Below are 26,274 nucleotides of genomic sequence, written 5' to 3' on the forward strand. Positions count from 1 at the left end.
TCTAGTTGCGGTGCACAGGCTTCTCGCTGTGGTGGTTCCCTTGTGAAGCACAGGCTCGAGGTGCTCTGGCTTCAGCAGTTGCAGCTTGCAGGGCTCAGTGGTTGTGGCATGTGGGCCCAGTTGCTCTGCAGCATGTGGAATCCTCCCAGACCAGGGATCGAACCCGTGTCCCGTGCATTGGCAGGCGGTCTGTCATCCACTGTGCCACCAGGGAAGTCCATTTCCCTCTATTTTTAATCTCATTCCTGGACTGCAGACCAGTAAGTCTAAGCTGATGTCTCACCAGCACCCAGGATCAATCTGAACTCACCTCTTTTCACCCATAGTCTATTGTTAGTTCGCCTTTTTTACCAGCGTCTCTGCCTTCCATGTATTTCCACTCTTTCTTCTACTTCTTCCTCTTCCTCTCCCTTTATACAGTCCAACCCACTGTGGCAAGTATGATCTTTCTAATACACAGAATCAACTGGCTTCATTTTTTTCCTGCTGCCCCTCTGGCTCTTAATGTTCTCACAGGACCATGCACCACTTCCCTGAATGTAACATGCTTACTCATGCCTTGGCATATGCTATCGTTTCCTTCTGCTTGAAATACCTTTATCTTTTTTGCCGATCTGAGAAAGCCATCCGTGGTTCAGGCATCATCCCCTTTGTGAGGCCTCCCTGACTCATAGTCAGCCCTCCTCCCTGTATTCATGTTCTCCTCTGTATACACCTCCACTGTACTACATGGCTCTTCTCAGTATACCATGGTCTGTGCATCTGTCTCCCCTGTGAACCGAGCTCCTCAGAAGCATGAGCTGTGCCTCTCTTTACATCTCAGCTTAATATCTGGCACTTGTTAGGTACTTCATAAATATTTGATGAAAGAACAAACATACTCAGAATGCATGTTTATTACGAAAGTGTTTCTGTCTAATGAAGAATAAGTGGATTAAAACCACAGTGGAAACTTCCCTCTCCTCCCCTTTCTGCCTCCTCAGAAGGTTCACCTTGGTAGATGACTCAGTCCTTTCCCACCAGCACCCATTTTATAGCAGCCAGCATCCACGTTGGTTCTGGCATGATCGACAACCTGATGAACCCAGCCACGACTAAGATAAACTACGTGTCCTCAAGTAGAATAAATATTTCAAATAAAGCCAACCCAAGAAAGTCAGGCCAAACAGCTATTGATTGCTAAAAGCCTGAACTTGAGCCCAATGAATATTCCAAAGTTCACCTCCGTGCAGCTTGCCTAAATGGTGATCAATATGCAATTACTGCCCCCTTTAAACGAGTCTTACACTGCCTACCTGGAGAAGGGTTTTACTTTTAAAATCTTTTGTTTGTTGAATTTGCTTAGGCAGGGAAAAAAGAGAGAGAGACTTGGCTAAACCCCAGCGTCCTTTACCTTTAGCATTTTGAACAATTCTGTTACATGTGAAATGGTTTGAATGTATGCGGAATGGTAACTGGAAGGTGCCCTGTTACATGACCGTCATTCATTTCAAGAGGACTTTTTCTGAGTGGCTAAACAGTAAGAATATTGTATTTCAGTTTCCTAATTTCTCCTCACATGGTTACATTGCCCTAGTCACAACCTTTGTAAATTTAAGTTTGTAGAGTGGGATGCTGAAGTCCAGCTACAGTGAAAACAAATATATTATTTGTCTAGTTCCCTTTCAGAATTTTATCTTGATGCAGAAAAACCCCTCCCTGTTAAATTTAGGAATTTATTTACCCTACTCCTGATATTTAAGATTTCATGTCTCACAAATATGCCTTTTTGATACCACTGCCATAATCAGAACTCTGTTGTTTTCACTTCCACTCTTGTCATATTCTCTTAAAGATGCCTCCTGACCCCAAGCTCTGTCCCTCCAGGCCCTTCATCACACTGCTGCCAGATTAAGCTTTCAAAAATCTATTTATGTAGCGCCCTCCTTTTCTTAAACATTTCATGGCGTCTCAGCATCAGTGACATGGAGCCCAGGTTCCTTGGGCAGCACAGCCAGGGCCTGTCATGACCTGTTCCTGCCCACTTCCCCTCAGTCGTCTCCCTCACCGCCCCCCGGCCCTCCCCCCCAGCCCCGATCATTCAGAGCTACTTCCAGTCCCTCCAAGGGACGCGCTTTTACAGACCTCCTGTACCTTTGCCTATGCTGCTTACCGCCACCAGTAACATGGCTTTCTCTTCTCTGCCTGGCAATTAATCATACTTCAGACTGAGTTCAGATGTCACAATTGGATACCCACATGCAAATGGATGCAGTTGGATCCTGAACTAATACCACATACACAGATTAATTCAAAAACAAAGATCTAAGTGTAAATACTAAAGCTAGTGCACTCTTAGAAGAAAACATAGGTTTGAATCTTCATGACATTGGATTTGGCAATGATGACAGTGTTCTATAATTGCCTAAGGTGATGGTGACACATTTCTGAATATTCTAAGATCTATTGAATTGTACATTTTAAATGGGTGAATTGTATGGTGTGTCAACTATATCTTGATAAAGCTGTTAAAGAGAAAGAAAAAGGAAGAATAGGTGATCCATAATCCTACCACCTTGAAATTACCTGTTAGTATTTTGATCTGTTTCTTTCCAGTGTCTTCTAGTGCATATTTTTTACATATTTTTACATGAGGAAATGCTTCATATGGAATTTTGAATATTATTTTTCATGCTTACCATTCTGATCATAAGAACTTGTTCATTCTAACACCTACTCTCCTGATTGTTAACAAGTGTGTAATATTCCATGTAGATATACTATAATAATGTTTTGACTGGTGGACCTTTAAATTGTTTTTGCTCTTATTTGTCTTTTTTCCATTGTAATGAATTTTGCAGTAAATACACTTTTTTTTTTTTTTTTTTTTTAAGACTAGGCCATCCTCATGAAATGCCTTATGTAAAACCTTTTTTGTTCCCAGAGAAAAGAAGATCTCCCGGAGCAGTGCCCTGAAAGTGCTGGACCATGCCATGATTGGACCCGAGGGCACAGACAACTGCCACAAGTTCGTTGACATTCTTGGCTTACGAACCATCTTTCCCCTTTTTATGAAGTCTCCCAGGAAGATCAAGAAAGTGGGAACCACTGAGAAGGAACATGAAGGTAGGGCTCACTGGAAGTCAGCCTCATTTAAAGGTGTTGGGAGAAATGAAGGAGATGAGAGCTGCTTTGACCAACTGCTGTGCAACTGAGGAGTCGGCTCTTAGGTGGAAGGGTGCTCCCTTTTTCTTTTTTATTTGCTTATTTTCTGTGCATGGAAAAGCAACCTGGTGACCCCCGGTCACAAATGGGCTTTGTCACACTGCTTCTGGTGGTTCCATTCCCTACTGGCCTGTTAATAAGCCTGTGCGTGAAGGTTTTGTTTTCTTCACTATAATTTGTAGCGAGTTGTCTCTCTGATGGAAGACCCTTTTGAAAAGAGTAATGAGGTGGCAACACATGTCACCTCCGGAGTAGCGCTTTCATGTATTTCTGTATTAAAGTATGATTCAGCCAACATCAGGAATTGCCGAAATAAACTATTTACAGCCCAGGTGCCCCTTTTTATGTTTCTCCTCCCTGATGGTGCGCACTCCCAGCAAAATGCCATGAATCGTGGTGCTGTAAGCAGAGTAGTTACTGCTAGACCAGTCCCGCCCTGCTATTGTCTAGTGGCCTGCTGCTTCCCTCTCCCAATAAATGACGGCGGTGCAATCTGGAAGGCCCCGGATTTATGAGCATTGACAGTTCTGCTGGAGGCTAACAGACACTTGCAGAGGGAATTTACATGGTTGGGTGGTTATTTTAAAGTATGGAGAAAGGGCTACAAGGGGGATGAGGTGGTGGTGTGTGTAAAAGAGGAGGACCTGGGCTGGCTGACTGGCTAATTTGGTCATCTTATCAGAAGTTAACATCTGTCCCATGATTTGATTTTTTTTCCATCAGTGATTAGTAGAACAGCATAGATGTCTGCAGAATCTTTTTTATTCCTTACCTTCTTAGATAAAAGTTTGAGAGTTCCTCTCTGTCTCTTTTCATCTTGACTTGACTTACTCTCTACCAACTTGAAATGGCTAAAAGGAAGGTGGTGTGGCATGTCTTCAGTGGTCAGCACCAGGAATACCTTCTTTGATGAAATCCCCTCTCCAGACTCAGCAAAAAGTCTGGCAGGGAAGAACTGCGGACTGGAGGTCTGACAACACATAGAAAGTTCAGGTCACCTCAAATCAGGTACTGACTGAAACCCCAGCTGTTGAAACACCAGCTGTGAACATGTTAACCCCATTGCTGGTCTTTTTTCTTTCCTCAATGGAAATTTATTCATGGGAGAGAGAATGGTCTTGAAGATCTTGGAAATAAAATTTAGGAGGCTGTCACCATTCAGTCTGAAAACCTGCCACATCCTAGCACAGCTACATTATGTGCTACCTTGTTTGGGTCTTGTGAGTGTGTGCTCAGTCACTTCCTTTGTGTCTGGCTCCTTGTGACCCTATGGACTATAGCCCAACAGGCTTCTCTGTACATGGGATTATCCAGGCAAGAAATACTGGAGTGAGTTGTCATCCCCTCCTCCAGGGGATCTTCCCAACCCAGGGATCAAACCCATGTCTCTTATATCTCCTGCATTGGCCGGTGGGTTCTTTACCACTAGTTCCACCTGGGAAGCCCCATTTGGACCTCACAACTCATGAAATAGATGGTGGTATCCTTGTTCTTTAGATGAGGAGATCAACTGAGGAAGGAACCAAGCTGTGATTCTATAGCTAAGTAGCTGTGTGACTTTAGACACTTTACTTAACTTCTCTGGATTGCATTTTCCTTCCTGTTCTGTAAGATGCGGAAACTAGACTAGTGAAATAGAAGCTCTGATATCGGTAAGATCCCGAGGCACAGGCCCTGGTTGTCAAGGCTCTGTCCTGTAATCCAGGCAACTCCTCAAGGACTGTGTGTGGCTGACCTGCTGGGTTGAACAGAGAGGCTTGGTGCTTGCTGCCCCTTGAGCACGCTTGAAGAAAATGAAGGAAAACAAGCCCTTCGCAGGCTCTTGCGTTGTGTGCGTGGCGCTGAGAAGACAAGTGACAGATTCAGTGAGCAGCTGTTTTCCTTCTGAAAAATGTGCCCGGTGGCGTGCTGGTAACAGTACATTTGCTTTAGAGTACCCGCATTAGGAATTTGATAACATTGTATTAGTGAGGGCAATGGCTTGGGAAGACAGCTCCTGGAAGGCATGTTTGGACTATAATGGGCTGGGGAGGATGAGCCCTGCATCCTGAATACACCGGCACCCAAAGAGCAGTGGACCCCGAGGAGGAAACACAGCCCCGGCGCTTCTCCCGCCCCGCCTAGCTGCCTCTGCTCCTGGCCGTGAGCGGCAGGGTGAGAATGCAGGCAGGGCAAGGCAGGGGTGCCTTGTGCGAGGTTTCTTGGTCCTATCTCCTGGGTCACGCTGCACATGCTCACCCTCCTGAAGCAAGTGGACCAGGTGTGTGTGCGGAGCACAGCAGCCGCCAGCATCAGGAGTGTTTGCGAACATGCCCAGCCCCGGGTTTCTACAATGCTCTTGCCTCCGTCTTCTTCACAATTTTCTCCGACCTGTGCACTTGGCTGCCTTTCAGTCATCCTTCAAGTCCTCAGTTTTGATGTCACTTGCTCAGGGAAACATAACATGAGCCCCAGGGCTAGAATAGAACCTCTTCGGAAGTGAACGCTTGGACCCTGGACTTTGACTTCATAACCCTGAAGATTATGGAACTGATAACATTGTCAACTCTGGATCCCAGGGCCTAGCCCTGTGCTTGGCACGTGGTGGATGCACAGTGTATGTTTATGGGCTGCGTGAATGGATAATTGCTTCCCTAAAAGACTGCTCATTAAAGACAAACATGGATTTGGGGCTCTCTAGAACCTTGCAGGGTTGAGTCAGTACAGTTGATGGTTGTTGATCATGCCCCTGGGGCGAGTGGTTTTTCTCCCAGCTTGTTTAGAAGCAAAACCAAGACGGGTTCCTAGCCTTAAGTTTCTCTTTGTCTCGTGTGCTTAGAAATTATGGCAGAACTCCTCTCCTCTCCTTTAGAGCTGTGCCTTTCAGAGCCCCGTCATGGATATAACTTCCTTAGAGGCGATGCCACCCTATGACAAACTCCTTTTGGTAATCTAGCAACTCCTAATAAAGCACTGTGGGCTGGGAGTCAGCTTGCCTGTCCAGAACCTCTGGACGGCTGTCCTGTAAGCTTCCCTTTCTTGTCAAATTCAGGATTAAGTTCATCCTGGTCCAGTCTCAGGCCCTGTCACTTCTCAAAACTTTCCAAAACTCATATGATAGCAATATAGCCTGGTGTGGTACAGAAGGATCCACTGCTTATCCACGGGGTTAATTTTTAAACTCTCCGAGCCTTGTTGTTAAGTTGTGTTCGGCTCTTTTGCGACCCCATGGACTGCAGCACTCCAGGTTTCCCTGTCCTTCACTATTTCCCCGAGTTTGCTCAAATTCAAGTCCATTGAGTCAGTGATGCTATCTAATCATCTCATCCTCTGCTGCCCTCTTCTCCTTTTGCCTTCAGTCTTTCCCAGCATCAGGGTCTTTTCCAGCGAATTCTTGCCCCTTTTGTAAAATGCTAGGTCTACTACCAAGGGCGGTTGTGAGAGTCAGGTGAAGTGACAAATACAAACTTAGCGTAGACTCTAGAATACAGTCGGCACTTCAGGAAGTGTAAGTTCTCCACTAAATCTGTCTCCAGTTCTGCCTGCCCTGGCCTTAGTCACACATACTCATTCTTCTAGGTCACTGGGAAGCCAGGCAAAGAGACTGCCCACACCCCAGGTTGGGAGAGTGTGGGTTTTATTGGCCTGCAGTCTAATTGCCATGTGATAGCCTCTAGAGAATGGGCAGACTCATTCTTGCCGGGACTGTCAGGAGTCATGACTTGCTAAATAGAGGAGTGACATAGAAACAACCATGTTTCATATTCCCCAGGCCACAGGAGGGCTTGAGAGAGGACAGTCTCTAGATTAAGCTGACTCTAGAGAGAGAAGGGAAGAAGCAGAGACCACCCTTATAACCTAGAATTGCTGGGAATGTAGTTCTTCTTTTGTGAGTTGGGATGAAGAGGGAAAAGAATTATTGTAATTGAAATCCATTCAGGTTCACATAATAAACTGAAGTAGATCAGGGGAGGCACTTAGCTTGGGGGATGGGTTGGGAAGAAAAAATTTGCCCTTGGGTATAATAGCATGATTGGCTGCCGCCTTGGTTTTATAGAGAATAGCACAGTATATGTTGTCTCCTTGGAATTAACTGCTTCAGAATATGAGGGAAGAAGAAAAGAGCTGGGATCCAGAAATGGCATTTGACCTTTACTTCTTGTCTCTTTTAAAAATTCTTATTAAAATAGGTCCAATTTTCCATGTATTGCTTCATTAGGTAGGTGAATTATTGAGTTTATAGCAGTTCTAGTTAATTGCGCTGTTTTAACATGGTTCCCCTGGAGGCTATTAGAAGCTTTAAGGGGGTGAGCTACCAAGCAGTGTGTAGGTGTGCCGTGTGCATGGTAGGCATATGTGCACATTTTAGCTCATCAACAATGACAGCAGTTGAGAACAGGTCACTGCTTTAAAGAATATTTTTCTGTCATCTGCAAAGAATTGTAAGTGATTCTGGGGGACTCCTCAAGTCAGAAGATGTGCAGTTGCCTGGTACTTACAGGCTCCTGACAGTGAGGAACTGCAGACCAGAGCTCTCACCACCTACCAGGGTTAGAAGAGGGAAATAGCAAAAGCTTTCCTGCAGTCAGAAAAGAAGGGAGTTTAGCCAGCACAGGCAAAAAAATATTTGTATCGTGTCCATTGTGGGCCATGGTAATGGCATGGCATTGTTTAGGGCCAACTTTTCATTTTATAGGGCCTCATACTATATCCAAAATTTAACAGGCTTGTTATGTGACAGGATAATAGGGTTTCCCAGGGTTCCATCTCCAGATCCTTTGCTTCAGCCTGTCCCTCAAGCATTTATTTTCACATGCATTGGCAGTGTAGTCCCCCAATTCTTTTTCTTTTTTTTTTTAGTTCCTCACGCTCTCCTTGATCTCATCTGCTACCTGCAGCTTTAACCTCTATCTGTTTGCCACTGATTCCCAAGTCTTCAGCCTTGTCTCTCTTGCAGGCTGTAATCAACACAGCTAGTTAACCAGAAGACCGCTGCACCAGGTACTCAGCTCATTCAAAACCACACTCATTCCTTCCAGGTCTCTTTTGCTTTTCCTATGCTGGTAAATGGCACCAGTTCTACTCCACCACCCAAGGCAGAAATCACACACCATGCTTAATTCTTAATATTCCCCACATGTACATGACAAGACTTGAGCTGGTGTCTTGGTCCTGTCATTTTACTAGCTTTATGGCTTTGGGAATGTTGCTTGACCTCCCTGAGCCTGTATTTCCTCAACTGTAAAATTGGGATAATATTGAAATCTATCTTTTTATAAGGTTGCTATGTGAGGATTAAATGAAATAATACTGATCAACTGCTTAACATAGTGCCTGCTTCACTAACACTAGTGGCTGGGATGTGAGTAGGTTTCCTATTTGTGTTCCTCTTCTTTCTACTCTGTTGGTAGTTTTTGTTGTTGTTGTTTATTTTGACTGCCCCAGGTCTTAATTGTGGCACACAACATCTTTAGTTGCGGCCTGTGAAATCTTAGTTGCGGCATGTGAGATCTAGTTCCCTGACCAGGGATCAAACCCAAGCCTCTTCAGCCACTTGGGAGCTTGGAGTCTTAGCCACTGGACCACCAGGGAAGTCCCTCTGTTGGTAGGTTTAAAAGTACCCTCCAGATAAAATCCTTTTCCTCTCTGAGTCTGCCATTTAGAGGAGTAGATGTGAACATCCCAGTCTTAATGAGACAAGACCTCCCCCATAGAGGATGTTACTGGGGAGCCCCAGATCCCCACTTCTCCATATCATGTAAACAGAGAATTCAAAGATTTCCCCCCCACACACACTTTTTTATGTGTTCCTCAAGCTTGAAAATCCCAGAGTTGGTTATTGTGCTCAGAACAATGAGCACGTGAAGAGTAAATGGTATTTAATTTTAAGAGTAGCATTAAGCCATCCACTAACAGGCACTTTTATGTTAAACAAGGATGGAAATGTCTGGCTGTTGTTTTTTGTTGCCATTCGAAAACCTTCTAACGGAATAGTTCCTGGATCCATTTCTTTTCTCTCCCTCCAGCTACTTGTCTCATTGCTGACCTCAGATGACAAAACATAAGGATGCTGAAATAAGCAATGTGTTTGGACTTAAGGGGTTCCTCTTAAGGCTTCCTCATCAGGCTTCAGGGAATGATTCTGAGTGTTGCACAGCTGGTTCGCTAACTGGTTCCAGTCACATGAAGGAGTAACAGTCCACAGGCCTTTCTCAAGTAGAGCACAGCGTAGCAGTTTGCCACTGAGGGAGACAGTAAAACAGCGGATATATTTACTGTCCTGGAAACTGCTCCTGCCCTTCTGTGGGAAGAAGGTCATGGCCAGCTCTCATTTTATTGGGCATCTGATTTTTCCGACCCAGGGATTGAACCCAGGTCTCCTGCATTGGCAGGTGGATTCTTTACCACTGAGTCACCTAGGAAGCCCCTTGTACTGATATACCAAGGGTTTTATAGGTGTATATACTGTATGAATTAGGTATTTCTATCATCTTCTTATAGATGAGTCTCAGAGAGTTTGTTAATTACCAAATACCTTTCAACAAGTGAGTGGCAAAGCAGAATTTGAGCCTAGTCTGCTTCTAAAGCTTCTAACACCAGGGTGGCTCCATTGGTGGTCTGGTTGGTACCCAGAGGCAACAGAGTGTAGGGAAAAGGAGGATTGTCTTTGCAGGAGACAACCTGGCTTCAAATCCCAACTCTGCCCCCAAACTAGCTGGTGGCCTTAGAGAAGTTATTCTTTCTAGATCTTCAATTCCTCTTCAGTCAACAAGCCAGATAAATACCTTCCTCAAATTGTTGTGGGAAGAATAATGATCATGAGCATCCTATAAGTCTCTAGCAAGTAGACATTTACTAAATGGTCAAATAGTTACTATGTATCAGCTTCCTTTCAAAAATAGTCATCCTTCTCTCAGTTTTCACATTTACATTTACATGTCTGGTGCAGACTTCTTGACTTTTGTGGGTTTGAAGCCCAGCTGTGGACCAGGACTCCATATGTGGGAAGGCTGGATCATAACAAGAGCTACCAAGTGATGAGATAGCCAGTTTATCGTGATGGCCTACCAATCAGGACTCTCAGGTATAATCCTGGTTGTGATGGTCCTGTCAAAATTTATCACATCTTGAATGAAGTACTGCTGCTGCTGCTGCTGCTAAGTCACTTCAGTCGTGTCCGACTCTGTGTGACCCCATAGACGGCAGCCCACCAGGCTCCGCTGTCCCTGGGATTCTCCAGGCAAGAGTACTGGAGTGGGGTGCCATTGCCTTCTCCGAATGAAGTACTAAACTTTTCTCTTTCCATTTGATGCTCTGTGGAGAAGAGCCCTAAAGGTAGATGAGTGAGGCTTCATTCATTCTTTTATCAAACAAACCACTAGCTCTTCTTTGTGCCAGGCTTGGTGCTGTAGATAAGGTGAACAAGCTCACAGTCCAGTTAGGGAGACGTGGAAACCTGTGTTTATAGTACAAGGGGGGATGGTAGAAGAGAGCACAGATCAGGGACTTCTAGGTGGTAGAAGAACAGATGGAGGTTAGAAACAGCTCCACCTTAGCAGTGTGGCTCTTGAGCCAACTTAGGTCTGAGTTAGCCAGGTGAAGGAATGTTAAATGTAAAAAAGCAGCATGTATAAAATAAAACATGGGAGGCACAGGCTACAGTGAGCCTTAAACCTCGCTGCCCCTCAGAATCATATGGAAACTTGTTTAAAATGTAGCCTTCTGGGACATGTTCTCAGAGTTTCTGATTCCACCAGTCTGCATAATATTGGTGGATCTGTACTTTGTTCAGCTTGCCGCGAGTACCCTCTGAGACCAGTCTGGCACCAGCCCTTGGTAAGAAGAACATGGAGCAGAAGATTAGACTAGTTAAGCAGAAGCCAGACCTTGGAGGACTGCAGAGCTGTTGTGAGGATTGACTGAGTTAGTACATGTACGGTGCTTAAGACAGTACTTGGCACATAGTAAGCATTCATTTATATTGATAGTTATTGCTGTTCTTATATTATAATAAAAAAAAAGCCTCCCCCCAATTTTTATATGTCATAGGTATAGTACTAATTTTAATTGTTTTGACTATTTCAGCTAATTTAGCATAAATTCAATTTTTATATTGAGGGCCTGGGTGGAAAGGATGAAAGAGAACCATTCATCACTGTTTTTCTTCTGCGTTTTTCATTTTGCCAGGGAGAAACTTAGTTCTTCGGTGGCAGCATTAGCTGAATTCTTATTTTGGATATAGAATTTTCCACTGGTACATTTATTATTTTGTCAATATGACTCTGTTAGTTTTCATTTATTATCTTGATTAAATTTTATAGAAACAGTTTAATATGCAGCATATCTCCTTTACAGAAGTAAAACCAATACCAGGAATGTGGAAACAGCAGTTAAGAAATAGCCAAACCTTTATAGGTTATTTCTTTAGCGTTTGATGGTGCCAAAATGAGGAATAACTTAGGAGCTAGACAGTAATTAAGTGGTTTGTTAAACCTGGCTTATAATAACCTGGTTTATTAAAATTCAACACGTAATCTTTACTGTGTTGTTGTTCAGTTGCTAAGTCATGTACAACTCTCTGCAACCCTATGGACTATAGCACGCCAGGCTGCTCTGTTCTCCACTGTCGTCCAGAGATTGCTCAAATTCATATCCATTGGAAGAAAAGACATGACAAACCTAGATAGCGTATTAAAAAGCAGAGACATCACTTTGCCAACAAAGGTCTGTATAGTCATAGCTATAATTTTTCCAGTAGTCACGTATATATGTGAGATTTGGACCATAAAGAAGACTGAGCACCAAAGAATTGACGCTTTCAAACTGTGGTGTTGGAGAAGACTCTTGAGAGTCCCTTGGACAGCAAGGAGATCAAATCAGTCAATCCTAAAGGAAATCAACCCTGAATATTCAGTGGAAGGACTGATGCTGAAGTTAAAGTTCCAATACTTTGGCCACCTGATGCAAAGAGCCGACTCATTGGAAAAGACCCTGATGCTGGGAAAGATTGAGGGTAGGAGGAGAAGGGGGCAACAGAGGATGAGATGGTTGGGTGGCATCACTGACTCCATGGACATGAGTTTGAGCGAACTCCGGGACATAGTGAAGGACAGGGAAGCCTGGAGTGCTGCAGACCATGGGGTCACAAAGAATCGGACACAACTGAGCGACTGAACAAAGACAACACGTCCATTGGACGGTGATGCTCTCTAACCGTCTCATCCTCTGCTGCCCTCTTCTTTTGCCTTCAGTCTTTCCCAGCATCAGAGAGGGTCTCTTCCAGTGAGTCGGCTCTTCACACCTTTACCATGATATGCTTCTTAATGTTACTATTTGGGGGCTTTTTTTGTTGAGTACTCTGGTAGGCAAAAGCCTATCAGGTAAAAACAATTCATTATATCGTTTCACCCAATCCTCACAAGAGCCCTGTGAGCCATGTATTACTACCTACATTTTACAAGTGAGAAGACTGAGGCATAAAGAAGTTGTCATTTTCCAAAGACACAGCTAGTACATGGCCTTACTAGGATTTTAAGCTAAGATTTTTCTATGGTTTCTGAAAATTGAATCCTCTTCTAATTCTTCTTTTAATCATAAGTCAGAACTTGCCCAGTAGTAGTGGGCCTGATTTAAACTACTGCGTGCTATCTTTGCCTTTTGATTTCTTTTCTGTCATCAGTGGTCCTGCACCCAGTACTGCAGTAACTCTCTCAATTCCAAACATTTCGCCCTGCCACACTTTGTTCACCTCTTCTTGGCTTGCAGTTTTCGGGGGTATCTGTCCCCCGATAGTCTCTTCTCTTTAGGCCTCTCAGGCCTGAGGCTCAGCACTGCTTCAGCTTTCAGTCTCTGTTCCTACACATTGCAGTCTGCTTCCTTTGCGGTTGTCTGCCCTTGAACCCTTCACTCAGCACTCTGGCCTGTTTTCTCCCTCTGTTGGCTCCCTGGAGAATGAGACACGAATCTGTGGTTTTCAACCCTCACCGATGGTGAGTAAGGCTTGACGAGCTTTAACAGAATACACATGCCTGGGCCCCACCCCCAGGAATTCTAAGGGTCAAAATTCTAAACCTCTGTAATTTTTAGAAGCTCCAGAGACTGTTGCTCAGTTAGTCCTGAGACTCACTGGCTAAAATGCTCAGAGCATAAGCCTTGGTGAGCATCCTTTTGACTTTCTCTCCGGGCCAAAATAAGATTCTTAACATGGTGGATCTTAGGGGAAGGCTTGTTAGATATATCTTTATTACTTTTTCTGAGTATGAATAATTAACCTAGTGTAGAAAAGTCAAGCATTGTGGAAAAGAAAGGAGGGAAAGTAAAAATCACTCCAAAAAAAAAAAAATCACTCCCAATCTTACCACCGGGAGTTAATCACTAGAAATATCATGGACACTCTCCATTCAAACATCTGCGTTAGGGATGGGGCTTGAATATATGTGAATATAATTTTGTATAATTGGAGGCATGGTGTATATGCTATTTTGTAACCTGTTTTTACTCAGTGTGTTTTGGGCATACTTGACAGGGGTGAGTCTTTTAATACAATTAGGAAGCTGGACTGTATAATTTTAGAAGGCAGGATAGATTTCATGTGAAATGATTAGGCTGTAGAGGTGATGGCATTTTGGAAAGGATAAGCTGGGCTTGGATGGTGAGGCTGGTTCTTTCAAGTTGTGAATGTGCTGGGACTTGAGTATGGCAAGGAAAGGAGGTGTGGACTGAAGGCTAATGCATCTCAGTTCACTTGGTTCTAAGAGAAGTGAAGATGCCTTTCAAATGTTTTTTAAATGTACGAGTATTTTAAGGTGTTATACATGTTGGCATCTAACAGCGGATATAGTGTAGAAGGAGATAAACTGAAAATAGACCCGTATGCGTTTCACTGCTCATAAAGAATACACGTGTGAAATGTTTGTTAGTGTCCACCTTCCTGGATTCTTGTGATATTGGATGTGATTTTTATACACAGCAGCTTGCAGGTTGCTGGGGAAATGGCTCTGTGTGTTTCATCATGTTGCAGCCTTACTTGTTTGTTTTCTTTATGGTAAGAAAATGGCTTTGGCTTGCTTTTATAGTCAGATTGATTTTGCTTGTGGGTGTCCAGGTGCTGATGAACTGTAATTAGCATAAGAAGGAGATTGAAAAGATGTTGAATATTCTTTTCTGGTAGCCAAACAAAGGATCCCCAAACACAAATTATTCTCAGGTATCAGGTTAAGGAGAAGCAGACCTTTTCTCTTTAAGATGCAGGTTTATTAAAGGATCTCTGTGTTGAGCTGGGGAGGTCAGTCTGGGCTTGGGGCTGGACAACCTTGCAGTGAACCATCATGGGGTAATTTTCTGAGGCTAAGCATCTCTGTTTGCTTAGCCTATTACAAAGGAGACCTGGGTTGGGTTCACAAGGTCTAGATTTGTGTTTGTACCACAGCTCTGTGACTTTGGCAAGTCATTTACTCTCTGGACCTCTGTTTCCCCACCTTTAAAGAGGGAGATTATACTATTTTACAGTGTGTGAGAACTGGATAAGATAAGGCGTGGGGAAGTGCTTCGTATACTGTAAGATTTTTGCCCCTGTACAGTATGGCCGTGGTACTGGTATATATTACATTCAGTGTTTCTCCCTTGTCTCTTCTACATCCTGAAAGGTCAGGGCATGCCCCCGGGAAAGTGCTGCAAGGCAAATTCTGGAGGCTGGCTAAACTTCCAGGGTCTGGCCCCCTGCAGCCTTGTCCAATCAGGTACCAACATAGAGCCCTCGGACACTGACCACCGCTGTAGCCCGCGCTTTCTTCCTTATATGAAAAGACCTGGCCTGGACACCCGGCCCGGACTATAAAACCCCTCTCCACCCCTCATACCTTGCAGACTCCCTTTGTCTCCTCACTCACCAGCCCCCGGGAGTTCTGCCCGAGAGCGACGCTTAATAAAAGGCCTTTACCACCGGTCCTTAGAGGCGGCTTTTTTCCTCCCGCGGCGTTTTTCCTAACACATCCCTTACGTTTTTTTCCCCTCTTGTAACATTTTTCTCCCTTGTCTCTGGCTCCAAAGTAGAAAGAAGATGATGGTTAATTTATTCCATGTTTGCTGCAGGGTTACCATAAAATAAATTAAGCGTATCATTTTGATAATCACTAAAAATATGCCTACAACTTTCTTAAATGTATTGATTACTAATAAATCATGTCTCTGTTAAGCATGCCTGCTGGCTGGCGAACTTGTGGAATAACAATGTTTGCTTGCCTCGTTAGCAGGCTGATTCTCCTGATGATGTACCAGCCAGTCTGAGGTTACCATGGACAATGATGGCTGCGATGGCGCCTCACATTTATTAAGTGTTTGCTGTGTTCCAGTTTATCCATGATGTCATTATCCCTGCCATCAGCGCTGTGTGCCATATCATTAGCTTGCTTTACTGCTGAGGAAACAGCCCCCAAGAAGTAAAGTACTTTCTCAAATTGTGCACAGTTTAAATGAACGTCTGCAGAGAAGGCAATGGCAACCCACTCCAGTACTCTTGCCTGAAAAATCCCATGGATGGAGGAGCCTGGTAGGCTGCAGTCCATGGGGTTGCTAGGAGTCGGACACGACTGAGCGACTTCACTTTCCCTTTTCACTTTCATGCATTGGAGAAGGAAATGGCAACCCACTCCAGTGTTCTTGCCTGGAGAATCCCAGAGACGGGGGAGCCTGGTCAGCTGCTGTCTATGGAGTTGCACAGAGTTGGACACGGCTGAAGCAACGTAGCAGCAGCAGCAGCTGCTAGAACCCAAAGCCCATGTTCGTGATCCTGTGCTTTAAGTCTCTCAAGGAGATATCTGAAAGCCAGAGTTAAATGACTTTGATTTAATCATCAAAGCAACCTTTAGTTATTTCTGGAAATAAATAGGAAAATTTATAATATTGGCATGGCAGGGCAAGGCAGAAAAGCTCTATTACTAAGTTTTTTTGTATTAAGTAGGAGGTGAGTGGTGGGAGGGGGAGCATTTCTGTAATGTGGGATGTGAAAATTTTTTTATAATGTCAACATAAATTTTTGAAATGATAAATCTTGTTATACTAAGGTTTTTTTCTGTATATTTTCTAGTAAGTTAGATGTGTTTTTCTAAGTCGTAAGCTTGGCATAGATCTTAATAGCAGTGTATGGGGGAAAGCTTATAGAACATGCAGGTGTGAGTTCAAATCTCAGCTTATACCAGTTGTGTAACTAAACTAGGTGCTTTGAGGCTCGGTTTCCAAGGCAGAGGTGGGGGTGGTTTCCTCATACCAACAAGTAGTTCTGGAACACCAGAAGGCTGTCTTAGAATTCACTACAGTTTTGACTCTGTAGACCGGGAGACAACGGCAGATTTCCGCAGGTTGAGGGCTTTGCCCCACACGACCACCCCATTCCCTTCTGACACCGCTCTAAAGTCCAGGTTGTTACCCATACTTCTGACCAGTTGGTTATAAATCAGAAGTTTCCACGACCTATTCCTTGGGTTCAATTAATTTGCTAGAGCAGCTCACAGAACTCAGTGAAACATTTTACTTACCTGTATATTGGGCTTCCCAGGTGGTGCTCGTGGTAAAGAACCTGTCTGCCATGCAGGTCTGATCCCTAGGTCAGAAAGATCCCCTAGAGGAGGGCATGGCAACCCACTCCAGTATTCTTAGGAGAATCCCATGGACAGAGGAGCCTGGCAGGCTACAGTCCATAGGGTCCACAGAGTCAGACATGACTGAGGCGACTTAGCACACACGCACGCTGCTATATTATAAAAAGATGTAACTCAGGAACAGCCAAACATAAGATGTAAAGGAAAAATGTGGGGAAAGGGCACATAGCTTCCATGCCCTGTCCAGGCACATTACTCTCTCAGCACTTGGAAAGCTCTCCAAACCCCATCCTTTGGGGTTTTATGGAGCTATTATTATGAACGTGTGATTGATTAAATCATTGGCCGTTTGTGATTGATTAAATCTGTAACCCCTCTCCCCTCCCAGGTCTGGTGTTGGGACTGAAAGTTGAAACTCTCTAATCACTCTAATATCTTGGTGGGTTCTCTTAGCAACATAACATTAACATAACAAGAGACACCGTTATGACTTTCATCACTTAGGAAATTCCAAGGGTTTTAGGAGTTCTTTGCCAGAAACTGGGACAAAGACCAAATATAATAATTCTTATTATAAATCACAATATCACAGTAACCTTAGGCACATTAATTAACTTCACTGATACCAGATATACTGCATCTCCAACAGTGCTTCTCCATGTTTATTGCAGACAGATTACCTGGGGACCTTTTAAACACAGTCTGCTTAAGTAGGTGTGGGTGAGGCCTGACATTGGGTATTTATAACCAGCTCCCAGGTGGTGCTGCTGCTGCTGCTGGTGGTTCTCTGACCACACTTGGAGGAGCAGGGGTCTATAACACGGATGAAAGTGAAAAGTGATGTCACTCAGTCATGTCCGACTCTTTGTGACCCATGGACTGTAGCCTGCTAGGCTCCTCCATCCAAGGGATTTTCCAGGCAAGACCACTGGAGTGGGTTGCCGTTTCCTTTTCCAGGGGATCTTCCTGACCCAGGGATCGAACCTGGGTCTCTCACATTGCAGGCAGACTCTATCATCTGAGCCACCAGGGAATCCCTAATATCAGAAATGAATTCTCTCACAGTTCCAAAAGTGAAAGCAAAAGTCACTCAGTCATGTCCGACTCTTTGCAACCCCATTGACTATACAGTCCATGGAATTTTCCAGGCCAGAATACTGGAGTGGGTAGCCATTCCCTTCTCCAGGGGATCGTCCCAACACAGGGATCAAACACAGGTCTCCAACATTGCAGGCAGATTCTTTACCATCTGAGCCATGAGGGAAGCCCTATAACACCGATAGGGACAGAGTAAAGGGACAAAGTAGATGACTAATTAGTTAATCACAGTTCAGTTCAGTTCAGTCGCTCAGTCGTGTCCAACTATTTGTGACCCCATGAATCGCAGCAAGCCAGGCCTCCCTGTCCATCACCAACTCCCAGAGTTTACTCAAACTCATGTCCATTGAGTCGGTGATGCCATCCAACCATCTCATCCTCTGTCGTCCCCTTCTTCTCCAGCCCCCAATCCCTCCCAGCATCAGGGTCTTTTCCAATGAGTCAGCTCTTCGAATGAGGTGGCCAAAGTATTTCAGTTTCAGCTTCAGCATCAGTCCTTCCAGTGAACACCCAGGCCTGATCTCCCTTAGGTTGGACTGGTTGGATCTCCTTACAGTCCAAGGGACTCTCAAAAGTCTTCTCCAACACCACAATTCTTCGGCGCTCAGCTTTCTTTATAGTCCAACTCTCACATCCATACATGACCACTGGAAAAACCATAGCCTTGACTAGACGACCTTTGTTGGCAAAGTAATGTCTCTGCTTTTTACTATGCTGTCTAGGTTGGTCATAACTTTCCTTCCAAGGAGTAAGCGTCTTTTAATTTCATGGCTGCAATCACCATCTGCAGTGATTTTGGAGCCCAAAAAAATAAAGTCTGACACTGTTTCCACTAGGGAATTGTAAGTAGAGAAAGAAGTATGGAAGATCCCTGTAATGATCACTCAAAATGCAGGTTTTCTTAACCACAAAATCAAGCAGGCTTGCTTCACAACAAAACCACACAGCAGAAAAAGCTCCAAAACACTAGAACAATGGCAACATGAGATCGACATCCTGCCCAGTGAGCTCACTAAGTCATCTGCCTCTTGGATTCATTGTGGCTTATAGTAGGTGCTTAACAAATGTTAGCCCTCTTGCGTTTTCCTTCCAACATGGCCTTTGTTTAAAATGTACTTCTGGAAACAAGTATTCCCAGCCTGTCTTATCTCTGTCAAAAGTTCCAGGCTACAGAAGACATGTCACAAGTAATAAGCTCAGGATTAAGCTTTAAAATGAGCTTAATCACATCTGAGTATATTTTGGTGACTTAGGAGGTCATCTTGAGGTATTCGCCCAGAGGTAGGAGTCACTTAGGAGTTCTATGAAAACCTTTGTAAGGTGGCCCAAAGGAATCCTCCACTGACCTCTTCCATGAGTTCATTCACTCTACAGTTCTTTAGCCATTATTTGTTGAATACCTGATAGTACCAGACAGGGTGTTAGATCCTGGGAACACATGTGCCCTGGAGGCAGCTCACCTTCCAGGCAACATGCAAATGATAATTACAGTATAAGACTTTGAAGGTTATAAAGGAGGTGGGTACAGGTTGCAGATGGAGGCACTGAAGGAAGAAACAGGCTTCCAGTCCACTTGGAAATCTTCCTTGAGGGGACTAGAAAGATTGAAGTGAGTAGGAATGTCCAAAATGAACAAGAAAGAGAAGAACTCTTAGCTGGGGGGAATGGCGTATAGAATGGCAACCAAGAACTTGATGGAACTCTGGAAAAGGCAAGAATTCCAGAGTTGTGGTTAGAGACTAAGCTTAGTGAGCCAGACTGCTGACTGTATTTGTCAAGGCCAGTAGGGGTGACCAGGGCAGCCTTCTCCTCAACCAGCCCGGCAGATGCTCCAGCTACAGTATCATACCTATTGTACGTGCCTAAAATCTTCAAAACCTGGGAAAGGAAGGAGCTTCAGCCTCTTCCTTGGCCATCATCTATAATTCTACTAAATTCATTTGATTTTTTTTTAAAGTCCTTTTGTACATTCTTCTCTGATAATCCCAATTTTGGTCTCCATAGGCAAACTTCTCTGATCTCTACTTTGGAGTTCTTTCAATGACATCAGTTATAATCATAAATTATCTCTTGAATTTAATCTTCTTGTCATTCCTATCATCCCTACTAACCCTCGTTCCTTTTAGTTCCTTTCTCAGATGATTGTACCATTTTTCTTCCCTGACTCACTACTGGAATTCTCGCCTCTCTCCAGTCCCTTTTCTTCCAGAGTCTTGAAACACACAGATAAACTGCCTCAAGTTCCTTTTAAATATGATCATGTGACTCTGCTGCTCAGTCTTTTAAGAGCTTCTTAATACAGGTCAAGGGAGGCATCTAGACTCCTTAGTATGATATAGAAGACCTGGCCGTTTGGCCTTCTCTTGCTGTCCCCGTCTTGAAATTACCTGCCTTTAGCCTGAGCTAGTGCAGTTCCTCTGTGTCCCAGGTGGCGCTAGTGGTAAAGAACCTGCCTGCCAATGCAGGAGACATAGGAGATATGGGTTTGAACGCTGGATCGGGAAGATCCCCTGGAGGAGGGCATGGCATCCCACTCCAGTATTCTTGCCTGGAGAATCCCATGGACAGAGGAGGCTGGCGGGCTACAGTCCATAGAGCCACAGAGAGTTGCACAAGACTGAAGCAACTTGGCATGCACATGTATTGACACCTCTTGCTTTCCTTAACTGAGACACTTCTTTACTCCCGTCTCTCTGAAACTGAATAGTTTTTCTCTGGACTTTCCTCCCATCTTGCTTCCTTCTTGAAGCCTTTCCTGGTTTTCCATGTCTGTTTTTAGAGTGGTCCCTTTCTTATGCTTCTTCAGGCTTCTCTGGTAGCTCAGACAGTAAAGAATCTGCCTGCAGTGCTGGAGACCTTGGTTTAATCCCTGGGTTGGGAAGATCCCCTGGAGAAGGGAACAGCTACCCACTCCAGTATTCTGGGCTGGAGAACTTCATAGACTGTATAGTCCAAGGGGTCACAAAGAGTTGGACATGACTGAGCGACTTTGACTTTCACTTCACTTTTCACTTCTTTCTTATGCTCCCAAATAGCATCCCTTGTGTGTGGAGGTTGTTGGCGGGCTTGTTTCTATTCAGCTGTGAGCTCTGCCAGGTCAAGGACTGTGTCTTATGCTTTGTGTATGTGTTGGCAGGTGGTGGGGGGAGCAGGTCCCTTTTATTTTTATATATCCCTGTAAGTAGATTCAACCAGAAGAAGAAAATACTTTTTATTATGGAAATTCTCAAAAATATAGAACGGTAGAGAAAAGTATACATCGAACACATACATGTACCCATTACCCAACTTCAGTGATTAACATTTTGCCAAAATTATTTCATTCCCCTTTTACATTTTTTTTTCTGAAGTATTTTAAGGCAACCCTAGATATCATGTAATTTTACCTTGGATATGGAATTTTTAATTTACAAAATTAATAATTTATATGAAGTGAGAGCCTTGGATTTAGGCATTTTTCAAGCTAGATATATTAATATATATATATATTAATATTTGTTGATGAGTTCAGCCTCATAACCATTAGAAGGCAGAAGTAGCTAATATCAGGGTTTTTCAGCCTTGGCACTCTTACCACTTTGGACCAGATAACTCTGTTGCCCGGGGGTGGAGGGGGCTTGTCCTTCTGGCACTGTACATTGTTCAGCAGCATCCCTGGCTTCTTCCCATTAAATGCCAATAGGACCTCCCCCCCGCCCCAGTCTTTTGTTGCTATTTAGTCTCTCAGTTGTTTCCGACTCATTGTGACCCCACAAACTATAGCCCACCAGGTTCCTCTGTCCTTGGGATTTTCTGGGCAAGAATACGGAAATGGGTTGCCATTTCTTCTTCCAGGGGAAAGACCTACAGAAAACCTGCAAAATACTTCAAACAATAGAATCTTCCTCCCACCCCATCCCTCTATTGAGAACCACCGACAAAGAGGGGAGACTTTTAGAGATGTTGAGAGCTCAGAGGACTGTTCAGTAGACAGTTGGGAAACTGAGCCCCAGAAAGGAAGCGTGCCTTTCTGATTATTACTGTTCTTATTCATGCCAAGCTGGAGAAGAAAATCTGGTTTCCAATCCCTGCACTAGCATGTGTCCTTCTCTCTTACACACAATTCCTAGGAGCCACCAGAGTGAGGTCAGAGGCTCCCCAGGCGCAGGAAGCATCCCTGTGGTCCTGGTGGGGTGTCTCACTGAGCAGGAGGAGCACAGAGCCGGGCTGCCAGGAGATCTGGCAAGGACACACCACTGCTAATCTGCAGCCGTGCCCAGCATCTGCCAAGGCAGCCCATCATTCCCCTTTACCAAATATTTATGACGAAGCAGCCTGGGGGATTCTTTCCTTGGGAATGCATCTTGGGCTCTGTAGTGGTAAACAAGTAGGATTTGCTTCACAGAAATTACTTTGAAGTCAGTTGTTTTTTTTTTTCCCCTAGAAGCCTTCTGCTTTGTATAAAGCAAAGGGACACTGGCATTCAATTAGTAGCTTTGTTCAAAATGGACTCCCTGCTTATTTCTCACAATTCAGTTTGCTAAGAAGTACCTCAGAAATTGGGTGCTAGGAAATTCACCACTAAAACGGCAGATTAGGAGTAGTGGGAAAAAACTAGTCTGATCAGTCTCTGGCTCTTACTATCTCTGAGAACGTGAATAGGACATATAACCTCTCTGGGGCCTTTTTTTTTTCCTCATCTGTAAAATGAGAGTAATTCATTCCAAGTGTGGTTATGAACATGAAGTAAGAAAGAGTGTGTGAAGCACCTAGCGCAGTAACGAGGCATATAACACTAATAAATGTATTTTTTCCTTGTAAGAAAGACTCATTGGGGAGTTCCCTGGTGCCATAATGGCTAGGGCTCCAGGCTTTCATGGCCATGGCCCAGGTTCAATCCCTGGTTGGGTGGGGAGCTGAGAACATAAAAACTGCATGGCCAAAAAAAAAAAACGATCCATGAGGAAAGGGACGTAAATCTCTCAGTCCCTTAATTCTTTGGGATGTAAATCTTTCAGGACCTTAGTTCTTTATTTGTCCAACAATGGCAACCCACTGCAGTATTCTTGCCTGGAGAATCCCATGGACAGAGAAGCCTGGCGGGCTACAGTCTGTGGGGTCTCAAGAGTCGGACACGACTTAGCGACTACACCACCACCACCAAAATGGTTGCACTGAGTATCTGGAAAAATTAGCTTTTGAGAAAATGATGATGGCAGAGTACTCCATATAGCAGCCAGTTGTTGATTATATCTTATTAGTAAAACAACATAAATCAGTCTTCACAAATGGCACTGTTTTTTTGGGATTAGTGAGGTTCCTTTATCACCTCCCTATTTTGAGTCTTACTACCTGTTAGAATATGGTTCTGAAGCATTTTTGCAGAGATGACTGCATGTTTTCCCAGTGGTTTTTGGTCTGTGCAAGATTGCAGAATGGTTCAGTTCGTTAGTCTCACACTGGAAATGAAAGAGCTGTGTTAGTGCAGCTCTGAAATTCCTTCAGTACTTGCACTGCTGTATTACTGGCTGATGGAAGAAGGGTTAAGAAGTCAGACTTCAAGAAAATGAACATAAGGCCACCTTGGGTCTGTGAGCAGGTTTTTTCTGGTTTCTGTGGCAATCAGCTGAAGCCCTGGAGTCTGGAGGTAGAGTGTGTGGAGCCCAACTGTTGGTGAGGCTGCAGCAGCTTAAAGGAGGACTCTGCTGCTAAAACGTGGGAAGAATGGGAGGAGGAGCCGGTGGTTGTTTGAAGAGTGCAAAGGCAGGACTAGTGAATAAGATGAAAGTAGTACAGAGGTAGGTTTAGATCATTCCCTAAAGGCCCTGGAAACAGGTCTTTTTTTTTTTTTTCCTAAACTGAATTTCTGATCTAAAGCAGGCATCCAGGGATGGCTCTGAGAGGAGCGTGAAAATACCTCCCTTACTTTGGGGCTGTGATGATCAGCTCTCCTGCGCCAGGGCAGGTTGATCCTTGGAAAGCAGGAAACTGGGATAGGGAAGAAACCACTGATGAAGGAAGGGGAGAGTGGGAGAGAATTCTGGCACATGTGCTCTCCCTCGTGTGTACCCAAGTCCATGCTGTGACAAGGTTCTGCTGTGCTTGCCTAACCTTCTAGGCTTATCTGAGAATACAGTAAGCTGACCATTGAAAAGGACTCTTAAAAAATCACAGCACAAATATTCACAGAGATTGTCTCATTTTTGGATCTAAAGGTTTTTTGGTAGGGCGTGGTTGGGGAGAGGAGTGGTAACTCTGTAATCTACCCTTTTAACCCTGGAAGAGCTTCTTGGCCAGAGTCCCTTTAATTTAGATGAAATACTTCTAAGTGATGTGCTAAAGGAAAGGACACTGTAACCAGTCACCCCTGACGTTCAGATGGCTTCATCAAGCAGGATCAGCAAAGGACTCAGGCTTATGATTCAGAAACCATACATCTGAGCCATCTCATACCAGTTCAGAATACTGCCAGGTGTGAGTGCTGCTTCTGAGCATTGGGGAGAATGCAGAGACAGAGGCGCTGAAACTCCAGGCATTTATTTCTGCCATTATATGGATGAGGGTTCATTTTTTTAGTAAAAAAAAAAAAGTTGTATAAGTTGTATCAGTCCTGCCAGCCAGGTTCTTCAGAACATAATAGGAAAGTGTCTTAAGGAGGTTCTTTAAGACAGTGAAATGAAAAGAAGGGAATGTACCTTTTTGCCAGCAGTTACTCCTTGTTCTAGGACTTTCCCCACTGGCTTGTATGGCTGGTTCCAAAAATGAGTGAGACTGTCCACTCAGCTTTCTTGGGGTAAATCCAGAATGCAGTCTCTCTCTGGGCTTCCTGGGAAGGAACTAGTGTATCAGTTAGGAACTGCAGTTGCAGAACACATGGAGCTTTATTTCTTTCACGCGAAGTCAGCCCAGAGGTCAGCAGGACTGGACTGTGCCCTCACAGTGCCCTCCGGAGCCCAGCTGCCTTCTGTCCTTCTATTCCCTTATCACAGGGCCAGGGTTGTTTGCTTGTTCATGTGCCCCACACTCCTTTTTTTATAAAATGCCTGGCTTCTGTTTCCAAGATTGCCTCCTGGTCTCAGATGGTTCTTAGAGTTCTGGTTGCTATGTATTCCAAACCACAGGAGAGCTAAAAGAGGAGGGAACAGGCAGGAGGGGACATGTCCCCTCCTGCAAGTTCCAAGTACTAGTTCACCTTAAGTCTTAACCCAAAGTTAGTCACACAGTCTGTAAGGGAAGCGGTGGTTGGTTTGTTGTTGTCTGTTTCTTTAAGCTGGGCATATTACCAAATAAATACAGGTTCTATTAGTAGGAAATAAGAGGAGAAATCGGGTAGGCAGCTGGCAATCTCAACCAGTCAGGTTGCTGCCGCTTGGTACAGAGCATTTGTCTTGGGCAGAGCTTGTCCAGGCTGCTTCAGAGATCTGAGGCCACAGATGCCCAGCTCATCCTTCATGGTGCTCCCCAGAACCAGCCGCCTTCCTCAGACCACACTGCCGCTGCTGGAGTGATAAGGGTGGTCCACTGACAGAGCACCTTGTAGTAGCCATAGAAAACGACAGACCGAGTCATTCCCACAGGAGACAGTTGCTTACGCACGTGGCAGGCATTTAGAGCTTCATGGCCCTCGCCTTCAGCCCATCTGAGATACGGACCTTCCCTGATAGATGAACCTCAGACTTTGGGAGCTTCATGCTTCCAGCTTAAGCCCTGAGTGGGAGTGTTAGATGCCACATCCTTGGGGTTTTTTTTTTGTTTTTTTGTTTTCCACTCTGAGAATAAGTAGTGAGAATGTATGGTAGAAAGAAGCATTTCTTGGGCATACATATATCCCTTTCTTGCGGTAAGGCATATTTTCCCACAGATGCAAGTCTGTAAATTAGTTAAGCTAGCACCTAAACACTTTATAAACTGTGCTACTAGAACCCTAAAAGGCAAGAAAGAAATCCCATGGGAAAGTGGAAGTAAATTTTTAAAAAGCAACACCTGTCATATTGCTTTACACTCAGTAGATGCTTAGACACTTTGTAGAATCTTACTGCAACTGGAAAGTGAGATTACTGAATTAATTTTGGCCATATTTCAGGTTAAATGGGTTTCAGTGGGCCTGTGTCAATGGAAAATGCATTCAAAATCTCAAACAACAGACATATTAAAAGGCCACTTTTTGGAAAAATGGCCTTTAGGGATCTCATCATTTATAATATATTCCAAGTTCACATCTCTCTTTTTTTCTTGCCTCCTTTCTCCCAACATTTCCTAAAGAAAATTTTCAAGTATACAGAAAAGTTGGAAGAACGGTACAGCAAACGCTCATGTCCCCACCACCTGTAGACTGTACAGTTTACATTCTACTGTGTTCACTTTGTCATGTGTCTGTCCATCTCTCATCCACCCATTTGATTTTTTGATGCATGAAGTA

The 26,274-nt window shown here is 44.2% G+C and overlaps 1 protein-coding gene across 1 annotated transcript in view; it reads left to right on the forward strand.

Annotated features, from left to right (window-relative positions):
• CTNNBL1 (catenin beta like 1) overlaps positions 1 to 26,274 on the forward strand; it is a 160,142-nt gene that overhangs the window by 91,255 nt on the left and 42,613 nt on the right. Inside the window, exon 11 of the mRNA XM_043479007.1 lies at positions 2,924 to 3,105. Within this exon, the coding sequence (XP_043334942.1) occupies positions 2,924 to 3,105 (182 nt within the window). The remainder of the gene's footprint in view (positions 1 to 2,923; positions 3,106 to 26,274) is intronic.

The sequence above is a fragment of the Cervus canadensis genome, chromosome 10 (assembly GCF_019320065.1).
Source record: "Cervus canadensis isolate Bull #8, Minnesota chromosome 10, ASM1932006v1, whole genome shotgun sequence".
NCBI classification, from domain to species: Eukaryota; Metazoa; Chordata; class Mammalia; order Artiodactyla; family Cervidae; genus Cervus; species Cervus canadensis.